Raw genomic sequence first — 14,380 nt, 5'->3', positions numbered from 1 at the left:
CATTGAATACTACTAAATATTGTGGGTACTTAGTAGACACCTAACCCAGCTGCCCAGGGACTTTCAGGTGCACAGTGCGCCAAGATCAGAGCGCGGTAGCTAGTTATCGATAAGTACCTAGCGCCCAGCTAAAGCTTGACAATTAAACATTCAACATCTAAATTGTCATCTTTCACCTTCATCTCTCATCTTTCCCAAACTTATTATCTCAGCCGTAAGCAACGGCTGGTCTATATGACCATGTCCACTGCTATGAAAATTCCGGGTGGTTTTTTCCAAGTCCCAGAAGTGTCACAGGTGTGTTGATTTGTTGTCTTAGCATGTATACCTTCCTTGGCTAATGCTGACTGTCTAGATAGGCAGAAATCAGATCATTCCACGACGCGCACTTCTCTAACTCAGCAATTGAACTATTCGATATCCAATTTCTTCGACCAGATAACGCACAGAATGAAGATCAATATTATGAAGAGTACGAAGAATACTACGAAGAGGAAGAGGATGATGGCTTAGGTTACTATCCAGATGGTGTCAAACGTACCCTAACCGACGAGCAAATCGCCATCTTCAGACATTCCGAACTTGAGTCGCTGAACCGCGTTGAAGCTACAGCCGCGAAGCTTAAACAACAGTCTGCAGCCCTATTACAGGCAGCGAAGGATGAAGACGCGTCCGAATTGCACGACGAGTCCATGGCAACTTCGCAGCCTGTGACACAAGGCGAAAATCCCGAGGACACAGAGGTTAAGAAGGGAGATGACGCCCAAGACGGCAGTGAGGATGGGGAAATCGAAGCTGAGCCACCCCAGCTTACGAAGGCCGAAGCTAGGCGTCTAAAGAAACAACGTTCAAAGCGTAAGAAAAACCAGGAGCGAAAATTCAATCCCGAGAAGAAACCTGATCTACGCAAGAGAACGTGGGATGTAGTCGAGGCTGGCATGGATAGTTTAGACTACGATGAACTCGATACAGGTCGGAATGCTTCTTCTACTCCCGCGGCACAGAGGCGTCGGATTTCGTACGATGATTGAGGTTGTTCCTTGCCTAGGCACGAAGGTGGTGTATTCCATGGTCAGATAATATGCTCGTGGATATAAGTCTCAGATACACGCGGTTGTACTGTGCTTATACAGGTTAGTGTCTCATTCTTTACCTCCTTTGTCTTTCGTTTCCGTGATGAGAACCTTTGTATCGTCATCCTTAGTCTAAAGTCTGTGGAGACCATTTGATGCCGGCGTATAGCTGGCGGATAGTTGGTCTCTGAACGGATGCATGTTGAACCCTTAATCTTCTCTCTGAAAGCATCGTATCTGTTTTTTTAATGTAGGAGTTTCAGTGGGGAGATCCTTGCTAATTACTGGTCTTACAATATTTAGCGATGTGCGACAATTCCCAGCCAGTTGGATCTTTGTCAAGGGTGTGCTCGGTCTCGACAAATTAACAATAGGGTCCATGCCTTTCGGAGGTATTGGTAATAAGGAGGGTGTTGAACTACTGCTTACCTAATACATTACTACATCAGCCTCCTATTTGCAAGATGGAGCTATAGGGGGTAGTAATCATCTAGTCATAGCGTACAGTCAACATCTAAATCAGATACTGTACATATTCTGGAACCTGGGATATCGAGTTGCGACTTTTCCAGGCAAACATTGAAGCTCCGAGGCCTTGTTTGATAAGGTTCCTACTGCCGATGTCTCAAAGATTCATGCAGACTCAGGTGACAAAGAACAATAGATAATAGAATTTGCCAACTGTTACATGAATGGAGACTGTTCTTTCTACTTGTCAAATGAATACAAAGGCTCCTTCCGTCTGTCAGGTAGACATTGTATTTCATATTTCGTGATGCACCTTCTATATGCTCTAGGTATCTAGGTACATTCATAAAGTATTTCTAATGTTAACTTTGCAACGAATAACCTTGTGCACAGTTCCGATATCGTAAGTTTGTACTGTCGTAATCGGTTGCCGTAGTTGGACCGGGGTAAAATCCCCACTTCAAAAGCTCTCAGGTGAGACCCGTGCGCCAGCCATTCTAGCCATTCTAGACCGGGTTCTGTCGACATCCCACTTTCAAATATAAATCCCGTCCCACTACAACTACCGCCGACGGATTTGGGAATATCGTCACTACACGCGCATTGCGTGCCGCGTCCCCTTCCTCCCTCCCGAGTCAAATTTTTCTTTGACTCTCGCCGAGTATCTATCAACATAATTCCAGCCTATTTACCTCCCTGTGTCCGGGTTAGGACGCGGAAGTAGGCTGCCCATCATGGCGCGGGTCTATGCGGATGTCAACCAGAACATGCCCAGAAGTTATTGGGATTATGATAGTGTTAATATCAGTGAGTCGCTATTTTTAGATAACCCAAACGATGTCGCACCTTATTGTCGTTGTTTTACACATACCCTTATCGTTCCTATTCCAAAATGTTCCATCTTGCAGACATGTCTAGCAATCGTCTTTTAGCAAACATTAAACGCTGACAACCGTGTGTTACCTAGGCTGGGGCATCCTCGAAAACTACGAGGTTGTTCGTAAGATCGGTACGTTGCGACGCGCTCTAGACCCCCCGAAATCAAATAACTGATCTTGTATCGTCCCGATTAGGCCGTGGAAAATATTCGGAGGTATTCGAGGGTATCAACGTGATTAACTATCAGAAATGCGTCATTAAGGTTCTGAAACCGGTCAAGAAGAAGAAGATTAAGCGTGAAATCAAGATCCTTCAGAACCTTTCCGGCGGTCCCAACATCGTCGCGCTCCTCGATGTCGTCCGAGACAATCAGGTAAGCGACCGCTCATTTACAACCAATATGCGCGCCTAAACCTTGCAATAACATTGCTTTATATTCTCCTCTTCTTATTGCGAGAGGTCGGACCTAATACTGACCATCACATAGAGCAAGACGCCTTCGTTGATCTTCGAGTATGTCAACAATACCGACTTCCGAAGCCTTTACCCTAAGTTCAACGACATTGATGTACGATACTACATCTACGAACTTTTGAAGGCCCTCGATTACTGTCACAGCAAGGGAATTATGCACCGAGACGTAAAACCTCATAACGTTATGATCGATCATGAGAACAGAAAGGTATTTGTTCCGGGTCCTAGGCAAAGAAATTGTTGCTCACGTGCTCATTAGTTGCGTCTCATCGATTGGGGTTTGGCCGAATTCTACCACCCTGGAACCGAGTATAATGTGCGCGTAAGTGTTCCATGAATCCATGGCACTGATTTCTTTCTCATTATCGAAATGCCGGACATTTCTTTATAAATATGAGCTTGTGAAGCCAAATCAGCGTAATATGTATGAAGACCAAAACACTGATGAGATTCTTAGGTTGCCTCTCGCTATTTCAAGGGGCCCGAGTTACTAGTCGATTTCCAGGAGTACGACTACAGTTTAGACATGTGGTCCCTTGGTGCCATGTTCGCATCTATGATCTTCCGCAAAGAGCCTTTCTTCCACGGGAATAGCAATTCAGACCAACTGGTGAAGATTGCTAAGGTCCTCGGCACCGATGACCTTTTCGATTACTTGGATAAGTACGAAATAGAGCTTGACCCTCAGTACGACGACATTCTTGGCCGGTTCGCCAAGAAGCCTTGGCACAGCTTCGTAAACAGCGAGAATCAGCGATTCGTGAGCAATGAAGCTATTGACTTCCTTGACAAGCTTCTTCGCTACGACCACCAGGTTAGTGATATTAACCAACATATTATCGAGGTTTGCTAATGGAAAACTAGGAACGACTTACGGCCAAGGAAGCGATGGCTCACCCGTACTTCGCCCCTATCCGGGACGAAGCTACTCTTACGGAATACCTTAACGGTGCAACCGTGAGCTCCGAGTCTTAATTCTCAAGCCATTACCCACACGAATTATCTAAGATACCCGATAACAAACTGCTCGTCACTGGTCGTTTTCAGTTCTCTTTGGCGACAGCTTAACTATTTCCTCTCACCATTCCCACATTCTTGCGGGGCTACTAAAGTGATACGTTCTTCGCAGCATCGCCGCAAGTTCGTCGTAGTATCTTAGATAGACCTCAAGTCCGTGCATTGTGTTGACGGAAGCAGGATGAATGCAAAAAATTGTAATAAACTACGACTCCGTGAAAACTTGTCCCCAGTCTAGCGTGTCGCGATCGCATCCAGAGGTCTACGGTGCAACGGCCAGGGTCCAGGATCGACGGAACAGCGTGAATTTTCGAGGTGACTTGGCTGGGCTGAGACTGGCGTTCCCGGGCTTTACTTACCGAATTATTAAGGGGGCGTGTGGTGGAATAGGCTTCTACGGGGCATTGCATACGGGATCTTGATTTTTTTATCATGTTTTTAAGTCATGATTTGTTGTCTCCTGGTTTCTTCTTCGTCTCCTTTTTCTAGTGTTGGTGTGGTGGTGGATTCGGTACTGCTAGGTACGGAGGGAGGTATTCGGGTTGCCTTTGATGCGGCGCTAGACTGCCGGGGAGATTAGGTATCGAGCTGGTCTAGGTAGTGGCATGGCAGATGAGCTAATGATTGGCTTTATGTTCTTGCGTTGTGTGTTCTTCGGCTGAGACTTGATTGTTGTGGTTGTGTTTTATGGTCGAGTCTGGGGTGGTGGTGCTTCTGTTTCTAGGTATGTATGGAGGGAGTAGCATGGCTTCTAAGTAGTAACCAAGTATTGTAACTCATAGATATGTTGTCATGTAGCTATTATATGCCCAATATTACTATCCAAACTCATGATCTATTAAAACGATAGGTGGGTTGTTTCCCGGGGGAGAGAAGCTTACGTAATGAGTTCGCGCTGGGCTTAGCTAATCAAAAAGCTGAGGTAAGAGACCTGACATAATCAGAGCTTACCTAACAGCCCTCGATCGATGACATAAACATCTTGTGCAACGCAGAGTCGGCATTCAGGGGCAGCTTACTATCTACCTAGGGGCGCAATGTTACCTATGTTGTGGATATATATACAGTAGTATATTAAGATATTAACTCTAGAATTCTTGCAATACGCCTTCAGAGCTTTGAATCGTAGGCGTTTCCTACTGCTTAGCTCTAACATATATACAGCTCCTAGCTCTGATTTGACTTCCTCTGCTTCTCTTCTATTTCCTTTCCTTCTCTTCTCTTTTATAATCTTCACTTTTCTCCCCATGCTATGCTATGCTATACGATGCTCCTGTTTCCACAGTACCCTCCGCTCCTCCGCCTGCTTACTAATCACTAACTCCCTCCCGCAATAACCATCTACCCAGCAAGATACGCGGTACGCAGCTAAGCCTAGCCACCACCTCACTTACAACAAGTAAAGCAGAAATCCCGATCACACGTAAACCCACCCTCGCCGCACCTCCGCGCCGTTCCACCAGGCGTACGCACGGGACTACTCCCTAGTTCCACGCTCCCTGCTTCGTCCCTGTCCCTAGTCCTACCCCTATTTCCGTTCCCATCTCCGCCATTCCTGCCTCTCTTGGACGGCGTAGCCGTAAGAGCCTCCCGATGATTCAGATTCAGCACCGTGCGCGCTAGCGGCGAGCTCTGCACGCCGGACCCGCCCGAACCGCCGGCGAATCGCCGCTTCGAGGCGCGGGAGTCGGTGGCGGGGGGGACGCCGCGCTTGCTGATGCGGTGGGGGGTGCGGAGCGCGGATCTAGATGTTGATGTGGATCCCGTGAGGAACCCGTGGTGACGGTTGGGTTTGCGGGGTGTGGAGGTTAGGAAGGTGTGGGCGTCGAATCGGGAGTGCGGTTTGGTTGTGGTGTATGAGGAGAGGAAGGGGCTGGGCGCGACGCTTGATGCGAGGACGCTTAGCTCGTCGTCGTCTTCGTCCGGGTCGTCGGGGATGAGGGATGTTAGGGCGTATTTCTTCCTGGCGGACGCGGTTCCGTGGCTTGTTTCGGGTTGTGGGTCCTTTCGCTTCTTTGGTGTGCTGGGGATTGGGGTGGTAGTGCCGGGCTTTGCGGATTGGGAGAGCCGGTGTTTTGAGGGGCTTGGGGATTTCGATGGGCTGGCGCTACTCCTGCCTTGGATGATCTTTGTGCGAGGTTCTCTTCGGCTTACTTGTGGTCTCAGGGCTAGCTCGGCTTTCTCGAATAGTCCAGGGACCTTGGATTGGTGGGATATAATTGGGAGTCGAGCTGGCGGAAGTGTAGGCTCGTCCTCTTCCGGCAAGCTCAGTGGATCCGAGTCTTCTGTGAGACTCGGCCGGCTTGGTGTACTCTTAAGAGGCATCTCTTCCTCTGTCGATTCTGTCTCGGCAATTTCAGACTCTGCGATCTCTGGCTCGGGAAACAGATTTTCTTCCGGGACGGGGTCGGGTAGATGAGCAGTGGCTTCTTCTAATTGGATTTGGGTAGTTGGACTCTGGGGTGTTTCTTGATGATCATTCAATATAATACTGGCTTCGGGTGCTTCTTCTATAACGGCTGGTATCTCTTTGTCTGTAGGACAGGAGGGCGTGGTTTCTATGTTGGCCTCGATAGCGGCACCCTCTATGGTAAGACCTTCCAAATCGCCTTCATGGACGTTTGGCTGAATAGAATCTGTATCCTGGACTGTGTCCTCCAATGGATAGACCAAGGGTTCTTCATTTGTGGGGTCTATAGGCTGTTCAGTCTCATCGGGAGACACCTCTTTGTCTTGTGAAGAAGTTAACACTTCATCGATACGAGGACCACCTATTGAGAACAAAGAATCTGATTGCTCTAAGCTCTCAATTATTTTTGGAGGACTAAGTAGAGTGCTTTGTGGTATTTCACCTTCACCTAAATCACCAGTATTCACTGGTGACTCTTCGTGGTATTCTTGATTTGGGATGGCAACGTGGGTCTTATCAGAAAACTCTTTTTTCCCGACCTCTTCAGGCCGGGCATCTGAGTCAAACTCCATGATTTCTTGCTGGGGAAATTGCTCGGGTCTCACATGGTCAGGAGATCGATTTGTTTCTATGGGTGGTGAATTAGGAGGTTCATCAACCAAATCTTCCTTAACATATTGTGCATCAGCCCCGCTTGCATTTGATTTCGGTGATTTCGTCCATGTGATTTGGCCGTAGAATTCTGTCTTTTTACGACCACGTGAAGACCTCCGTCGCTGGGAATCGACAGGTTGTGTGTCTCCTTCGGTTGCTACTTCAGTCAATACCTCAGTTACTAACTCTGCCTCCGTCAGCTCGGTGCCAATTTTTCTCTTGAGAATATGCTCTTCAGATGGTGGAGACGGTAGTGTTGGTGTAACTATTGAGTTATTTGTAGGCTCTGTTGAATTCGATATCCCAGTTCTGATATTAGCTTCGATATTTTCCCCATGTTTCTCATTTGCCTCATTATTGGAGTCTGGTGGTTTTGCAGGCACGGCTACTTTCTTCGGCCGGCCCCGACGTGACTTTGGAGTATCTTTCTCTTTTTTAGCAGTAGAGGTGGGTTTGGCATCCTTCTGAGTCATTTGTTTCGTTTTCTCAGCCGCCGCAATTGATGGCAAAGCCTTGATGCTTTTTATAGACACACTCTTAACAACCTCTTCCGTGTTGCTACCCAGTAGAACATCATCCTCTCCAGAGTCATCCGCGTCTGATGGCACACGAGGTAAAAGCTGCCGGGCTGGAGCCTTCGTGGGAGGAAGTTTCTTCGGCACCTGTGGGCTAAAAACATCACCGAAGGTTCCATGGCCAAAGCCTCCTGGAGCCAACATCGGGCCATAACCGTAGCCAAAGGAAGGCGGGTAACCCATGGATTGACCTATGAAGCCGAACCTATCCTGATAAAGGGGGATAGGTAAATCCGGAGTTTGCCAGAGTGGGTCAGCCGGTCCGTGTCCCATGAATGGGTCCATGAACCCGTACGGGTTTGGAGGTATCGCAGGTGATGAATACTGGTATGCCATTACTTGTTGACTTGGTCCGGCAGGAAATCCTAAAGGGGGATGCGGGTGCGTGGATGAAGTACTCTGTACGGAAGACTTGGTATGCGATGCTTCAACTGATTTGGTCTCCTTCCCTCTCATGATCCTTTCCTCTTCGTTACTTGAGATGGAACCCTCCCGATTACGATCCTTTTCATCCTCTAGAGATAGAAGATGCCCATTGTTGACAATCACTTCACCGGTCTCGAGATCAATCTCGTCGCCAACGTCGGTAAAATCCCTCTCATACTTTTCGAAAATACGTTCAAAGGCTGATTTGAGTCTCGAAGCAGCCTTAGCCCTACCCTTATCAAGTTCGTAAAGAGGATCCTGTCTAGCATCAAATTGGGTTGGATCCATGGATAATTCATCGAGATTTGCCTCATCGTCATCATTATCGTCGTAAGGGGATTGCCCGAGTCTCATTCTCTTTGCAGGGGGTTCCATGGTTTCGGTCGTCTTTCCATCATTACAATCGAATCTGCTCGAAAATAGATGAAAAGTTTTCAGTTGCTCAGAATGAAGCAGTTCAATGAATTTTTGACTGGAAATGAATGAGACAAATATGAAAAAGACCTTGTTGTCATTGAATGTCAATTGCTTTGATATTGTGAACGCGTCAATAAACGCGACCTTATCTTATCAAAGCAATTAACCTTTAGCATTTTCGATACGTGGAAGAGACTCCGCATAAAGTATTCTTCCTGCCATTTTAGCCTAAAAGGTACAGCATTGTAGATGGAAGGGGAGTACCTAGAAATTACCCGCTAGATCCTTGCCCCACTAAGCAGTCTAGGATCAGCTGATGACGTACTGAACACACGCATAATTCGACGTCGGAACTTTCGCTAACTTCTACTTTTACTTCACTTCAACAACTCAACAATAACAACATCAGTATGGAACTGACCACAATAATACTATTACCAAAGCCACGATGTATTGCCAAAAGTGTCGTGCACCACTTAAGCTAGACAGCTCATTAGCAGATCTAAATCCAGCTGCATTCGAACTGCTTGCTGGTTGGTATCTTCTGTGAATATCAAATCGTCGCATTTAGCTAATTATTCATAGCTTCGTCTTCTCAAAAGCAACCTAAGAGACAGCTGTCATCCCGTCTAACCTACCCAAATGATTCCGAGCGAAGAGCCCTATATGATAGGGTATCTAAAGATACAGGCCCTGCTACTTTTAAGAGAAATGGTAGCGCCTTGCGTAACGATGGCCAACCTCGCGATAGCTCGGCCATGTCTTTCGTCCTCCTAACCGAGTCTCAAGTAGCTCCACCGAGACTTACACCTCCAATAGAACAACCAAATCAGAAACAACAACGTCGAATATCCATGTCTAATGGGCAACGTAATGATGGGAAACCGGCGCAACCCCACGAAGCCGAACGTATCAATAAGCTCTTCGAAATATTATCTGCGCGATCCGATATCGATCATCCCATTTGTGTTGAATGTACGGAAATGCTGGTGGATGGACTTCAAAAGAAATTAGAATCTACGGCACGGGAACGAGATGCATATGCGGCATTCTTAAAGCAAGTCCAGGCCGATGTGCCGAGCGAAGAGGATATTGCCGAATCCGAACAGGCTTTAGAAAAGGCACGGAATGAAGAAGAAGAATCAATGAAACAACTCGAGGCCCTAGAGAAAGAAAAGGCGGCTCTTGATTTAGAAATCGCAGCTCTGGAAGAGGAATCGGCGGCACTAGATACTGAAGAAGAACAGTTCTGGAGAGAACGCAACGCATTTACGACGAAACTTACAGAGTTCCAGAACGAAAGAGATAGCATAAACTCCAAATTCGACCACGACTCTCAACTCCTAACTAAGCTTCAGCGAGCGAATGTTTATAACGATACATTCTCGATACATCACGACGGTCACTTCGCGACAATCAACGGTCTCAGGCTAGGTAGATTATCGTCGAAACCCGTGGACTGGCCGGAAATAAATGCTGCCTGGGGACAGGCATTATTATTAGTCGTCACTGTTGCTGATAAGCTGGGATATAAATTTGATAGCTACGAGCCACTCCCTATGGGCTCGACATCGAAGATCATTCGATATGATTATCAATCTCCGTCATCTAGTCGGTTAGGCGGCCATCGAAGCGGTCCCCCGCCAGCACCTAAGAAGACTGTTCTGGAGCTCTTTTGCTCCGGCGACCTTCCACTGCAAATGTTATTTAATAGGAAGTTTGACCAAGGGATGGTTGCCTTCTTAGAGTTAGTGAGACAACTGGGAGCCTTCGTCCACCAACAGACGAAAAATAGCGAGCAGGGCGGCTACGCAACGACCCCGCTAGCGCTCCCCTATAAGATCGAAGGAGACAAGATCGGGGATGATAGGATAGGTCATTTCAGCATCAAATTAGGGATGAACACGGACGAAAGTTGGACCAAAGCGTGCAAGTTTGCGCTCACGTGCTGCAAGTTTCTGATCGCGCACGCAAGTAACGTTAGCCATGTCACTAATGGTCGTTGAGCCCTATCGGCATTTAGGTATTAGGTCATCAGCATGGTGTCAGGCGTTTCTCGAGGTCGGCAGGACGTATTATACCACTGGCTAGTTTGTTATACAGCCTTCAAAGTGTGAGATTATTAGCTATCAGGAGTAGTGCACCTACTTGGGTGAGGTTAGGGACCCTTGACTTTCTTGCGCCCTTGAGGTGTATAGGGACCAATGTATTATCTGTTAGTTTTATACACGAGACGTGATAGATTATCGCGACGTCCCAGACTCTTCATAAAGAATAAGTAAGCTTATTCATCGACACGGAATCAATCCTGCTCCCCCTACAGAGCCTGAACTATGGGTCAAATACATAATAATATGAGGTGAACTTTGTCTGGTCCTATTATCGGCTAGCGGCTCCCCCTTCCGAAGAGGGCACCTCTGCCATTCATCACGAAGCACCCGGGAGTTATCGAATGACTAACAAGACAGCTAATGCTGCATTTGCACTTCGAGATATTAAGAATGTATTCCATCTGTCTAAACTTGTTAGAGTTGACTAGCAACAGTCTATCCGATAGGCGTTAGGGCTACATTAGGTCCTAAGCACTAGACAATCTTATATCGGTTTCTCTGGTATACATTGACATGTCCTTCTGATCAAATAGCTTCCAGTAAGATCAAATGCTTTTGACCAAAAATTTCTAGTTGATGCCAATATAGACTTAAAACCAGTTCCCGCGTGACATTTTATAACCGGCCATCCTTGATCCACTTCTTTACTTCCTTCTGAGTGAGCATCCTACCATCCTCATACAAGTCGTAAAAGCCGCATGCCCCAACCCTACAAACGAGGTGTAATTGCCCCCAGGGCTTGCCATCCCCCCCGGTTGATATCTGCAGTCTGCATGGGTTTCCACAGTCACAGGGTGGATTGTCCTCATTGATCCCACGATCATCAGCAAACGTCAGGAAGTCCGGGCAAAAGCGGCATTTGAAATACGGCCTATCCTCATTTTCGTTGGGGTTGTCTGGTGCGCATCTCAATACTGAACAGACTTGTTTGTGTTCGCATTTAGGGCAACGCATTAAGTAGTCTCCATTCGACTCTTCGAACTGTGAAAATAATGAAGAAACGGTAGTGCCCTTCGTATATCAGTAAACGTAAAATGGAAAATAATACAAGTTCATGATAACTTACTGCCATGGTGATTCAATGGTTACAAGTGCGTGGGAATGCTGAGCTGGAAATTGAGTTGTCTGGAGAGGAATCGAACATCAACATCGGGAGCAGGGCGTAGTCCTGCATTTATACACGGATACTCTAAACTTTGACTGACCAAATGGGTGGGGGAGGTAACAGGGGGTGTGTTCCCGTAGAGGCTTTCCCGGTTCTTTATGTCGTGAAACACTCCATCTTGACTGACCGGTGAGCACGAACGGACCCGACGCCAGCTAATACCGGCTGCAGTCGTTATTATGGATCATATTTCGGAGATGTGCATATTAAGTACTCCACGGAGAGAGCCAATCAATGAGAGAGGATGTTAAAGATCTATCATAAATTCCAGGTGGCTGAATTAAAAACAGGGAAGTACAGGAACGGTCAGATCTCATGATTCTCACTACCCCATTTTGACTGGTCTTAATGATTCCCAGGCCTCGTTTCTTTATTCAGTACCCAAACATGTCTCACCATTGAGATATCATGCTTTTTGCTCGTCAGGTTCTGTATGATCGATCGGCGCTTGCTCCGGTTTCTCTTCTTCATCCCAATCATCCGTTGACATTTGCTCCTCCAGCCCCTCATCGTCATCATCCGATTCATCGGTTGATGTGTAGTCTTCCGGGTCCTCATAGTCTTCCGGATCCTCGTAGTCTTCTGGATCCTCGTAGTCTTCCGGATGGTCGTAGTCTTTCGGATGGTCGTAATCTTCCGGATCCTCTTCTCCATCCCAACCATCGTACATATCTACGTAGTCCCGTAGATCCTCGATTTCCTCCCAATTAAAGTAATCGCACTCTCCAGTCAGGCAAATGAAAAATGCTCTTCCAGACTGTCTTGAACCCGATCCGGCCACACTTCTTCTGCTGGGAAATCCACAATGGCAATTGCGATTCGAATCGTCGTAGCCATCTTCATCAGCGAATGAAATAAACTTGGGGCAAGTTGGACAATAGAAATAGGGCCGTCCTGCGTTTCCATTGGGGTTTGACCAGCTGGTTATCTTGATAATGCTGGTTGTACGACAGGAACGGCATTTCGGAGCGAGCGCGGCAAGGTCTTCAAGAGAGTTCTATAAATATATCACGTTAGAAGAATCTAGAAAGCGATCCGATTACGAATTACTTGCCGACATGATTTCGGTACGCAAGAGGGCGATATTCAAGCTCTTGGCGACTCTTGTGACTTTTGTCAGATAGCCATGATCGATAATAAAGAGGCAGAGTGATCTTATTTTGAAGATTAATATTTCTTGTCGGGTTAGCGCGGTAGAAAATAACTTGGTACCTGGGTAAGTACGAGGGGTCGCTGTCTAGGACGAGTATGAACGGATTTCTGTCCTGACTTGCTATGGCTGGACCACAGTGTGTATCATCAGCTACCTACACTTGGTGACTACAGTGGCTGCTCTTTATCTACTACTAGCCTGGTATGTAGACGCCTCAACTTTCTTTCACTAAAACCCCATGATATGACTGGCAGGGTTGAAATGTGCACATCCGACGCTGCAAACATCGACTGCATATGTATCATGTAGGGGTACCAAATAGGTACTTATGGAAACCGAATCGGCTCAAATTACAGTTAACAAATTTACCAATCGCAATTTCGAAAGTCTTCTAGCCTTGGCCTGTAGTGTCAGGTCCTACACTCCAGGACTTTGCTGCTAGGTAGGTGGACATATCAAAGCTTCGTGTCTTGTACTGTTCAAGTCTTTTACTAGGTAATAATAATTTAGATATCTAGTAGGTACCTAGTTAAAATAGCCATGCGATTTCCATCTTAATCACTAGGTACGAAGATATCTACATACACAATCAGCCCATTTTCCGACCTCTTGAGTCATTCATATTACTATATCATCTTATTGGCAATTTACATTTATTCCTCAAGTTTCCATGTGTCAACGGGAACAAATATTCCTTCCCCCGATTTTTACTCCTATTCACACATTCTGGTTCCCTTAGGCACAACACCAAAATCCTAGGGAATAGAAAACTTTCGGATGACTCGATTACTATTCTAATACCATATCTGCTATGTGTCTACCTATCTCAACCTCAAATAGCTTTATTTCTTAGTTGAATCACCTACATCCGGCTAGATGTCGCGTGATAATATATTGTGTACACGCTCTCGGGGTCCTAAATTATCAGAGAGGACTTGGCTTGAACCGCGGGTAGTGAATAAAACCTTAAACTTCCGCCCCACGCTCTGGGCACGCAATGTTTCCAACAGCGACTCAAGGTATGGGATGGTGTCGTCGTTCTCTATCTTATCTAGGCCATCGATGACGCAGACAAGGAACGGTGGAATGTATGTTAGCAGGCTAGCGATCATATCCAGCGCCGGATCGACGCTCGCGATGGTCCCATTGAGTCTTTGAAAGTGCCACGAACTCAAAGTTCCCGGGCGTTCGAATTTTGTGGGGATTTGTGTGATGAGCTGTAAGATCAAAGAGTTGACAAGATTCACGATAGGAGGTGTAGGTCGACGTGTAGAAGGTTCGGGATCCATGTCAGGACCATCATTCATAGAGAAAATAGCCACCGGAATTCCCACTTCATAAGCAATGCCACAGATTTGGATACCTACTCTTGGGAGTGCCATGTGTTGAGCGTCATAAATGCTCTTGTCTTTAGCCCACATGAAGTGAGATTTGCCAGACAAAATCCATTTTTCGATATTGGAGTGGAATTCCGGCGAAATATTGGCGGGAAAAGGGGTAAATGCTGGAATATTAGGTGGCTGGAAGTTTATGCCTTGTACTTAAAGGGTATATATGT

General features: G+C 46.6%; 6 protein-coding genes across 6 annotated transcripts; 3 read left to right on the top strand and 3 right to left on the bottom strand.

The window, feature by feature from the left end:
* Positions 1 to 182: 182 nt before the first annotated feature.
* On the top strand, positions 183 to 1,742 carry GGS22DRAFT_47775 (uncharacterized protein). The gene is made up of 3 exons (XM_047967187.1): positions 183 to 297; positions 360 to 1,133; positions 1,377 to 1,742. Exons 1-2 carry the CDS (start codon positions 235 to 237, stop codon positions 1,029 to 1,031), a joined length of 735 nt encoding a protein of 244 aa, XP_047815934.1. The 5' UTR covers positions 183 to 234; the 3' UTR covers positions 1,032 to 1,133; positions 1,377 to 1,742.
* Positions 1,743 to 1,973: 231 nt separating this feature from the next.
* Positions 1,974 to 3,959, top strand: GGS22DRAFT_170066 (Pkinase-domain-containing protein). The gene is made up of 7 exons (XM_047962409.1): positions 1,974 to 2,348; positions 2,509 to 2,550; positions 2,615 to 2,793; positions 2,908 to 3,102; positions 3,154 to 3,216; positions 3,352 to 3,708; positions 3,759 to 3,959. Exons 1-7 carry the CDS (start codon positions 2,276 to 2,278, stop codon positions 3,867 to 3,869), a joined length of 1,020 nt encoding a protein of 339 aa, XP_047815933.1. The 5' UTR covers positions 1,974 to 2,275; the 3' UTR covers positions 3,870 to 3,959.
* Positions 3,960 to 5,007: 1,048 nt separating this feature from the next.
* Positions 5,008 to 8,372, bottom strand: GGS22DRAFT_47752 (uncharacterized protein). Its single transcript, XM_047967186.1, has one exon. It carries the CDS (start codon positions 8,349 to 8,351, stop codon positions 5,298 to 5,300), a length of 3,054 nt encoding a protein of 1,017 aa, XP_047815932.1. The 5' UTR covers positions 8,352 to 8,372; the 3' UTR covers positions 5,008 to 5,297.
* A 401-nt stretch (positions 8,373 to 8,773) lies between these two features.
* GGS22DRAFT_170050 (APG6-domain-containing protein) lies at positions 8,774 to 10,711 on the top strand. The gene is made up of 2 exons (XM_047962408.1): positions 8,774 to 8,926; positions 8,979 to 10,711. Exons 1-2 carry the CDS (start codon positions 8,842 to 8,844, stop codon positions 10,397 to 10,399), a joined length of 1,506 nt encoding a protein of 501 aa, XP_047815931.1. The 5' UTR covers positions 8,774 to 8,841; the 3' UTR covers positions 10,400 to 10,711.
* A 314-nt stretch (positions 10,712 to 11,025) lies between these two features.
* On the bottom strand, positions 11,026 to 11,699 carry GGS22DRAFT_47745 (uncharacterized protein). The gene is made up of 2 exons (XM_047967185.1): positions 11,571 to 11,699; positions 11,026 to 11,515 (listed from the first exon to the last, which is right to left on the bottom strand). The coding sequence occupies exons 1-2, from the start codon at positions 11,574 to 11,576 to the stop codon at positions 11,120 to 11,122; spliced, it is 402 nt and encodes a 133-aa protein (XP_047815930.1). The 5' UTR covers positions 11,577 to 11,699; the 3' UTR covers positions 11,026 to 11,119.
* A 376-nt stretch (positions 11,700 to 12,075) lies between these two features.
* On the bottom strand, positions 12,076 to 14,129 carry GGS22DRAFT_191264 (uncharacterized protein; the record flags this gene model as incomplete). The annotated part of the gene is made up of 2 exons (XM_047965092.1): positions 12,076 to 12,666; positions 13,725 to 14,129. The coding sequence occupies 2 exons, from the start codon at positions 14,127 to 14,129 to the stop codon at positions 12,076 to 12,078; spliced, it is 996 nt and encodes a 331-aa protein (XP_047815929.1).
* Between the last annotated feature and the right edge of the window lie 251 nt (positions 14,130 to 14,380).

The sequence above is a fragment of the Annulohypoxylon maeteangense genome (genome assembly GCF_022496945.1).
Source record: "Annulohypoxylon maeteangense strain CBS 123835 unplaced genomic scaffold GGS22scaffold_16, whole genome shotgun sequence".
In the NCBI taxonomy this organism is placed as follows: domain Eukaryota; kingdom Fungi; phylum Ascomycota; class Sordariomycetes; order Xylariales; family Hypoxylaceae; genus Annulohypoxylon; species Annulohypoxylon maeteangense.
This window is presented reverse-complemented; position numbering and strand designations above follow the sequence as displayed.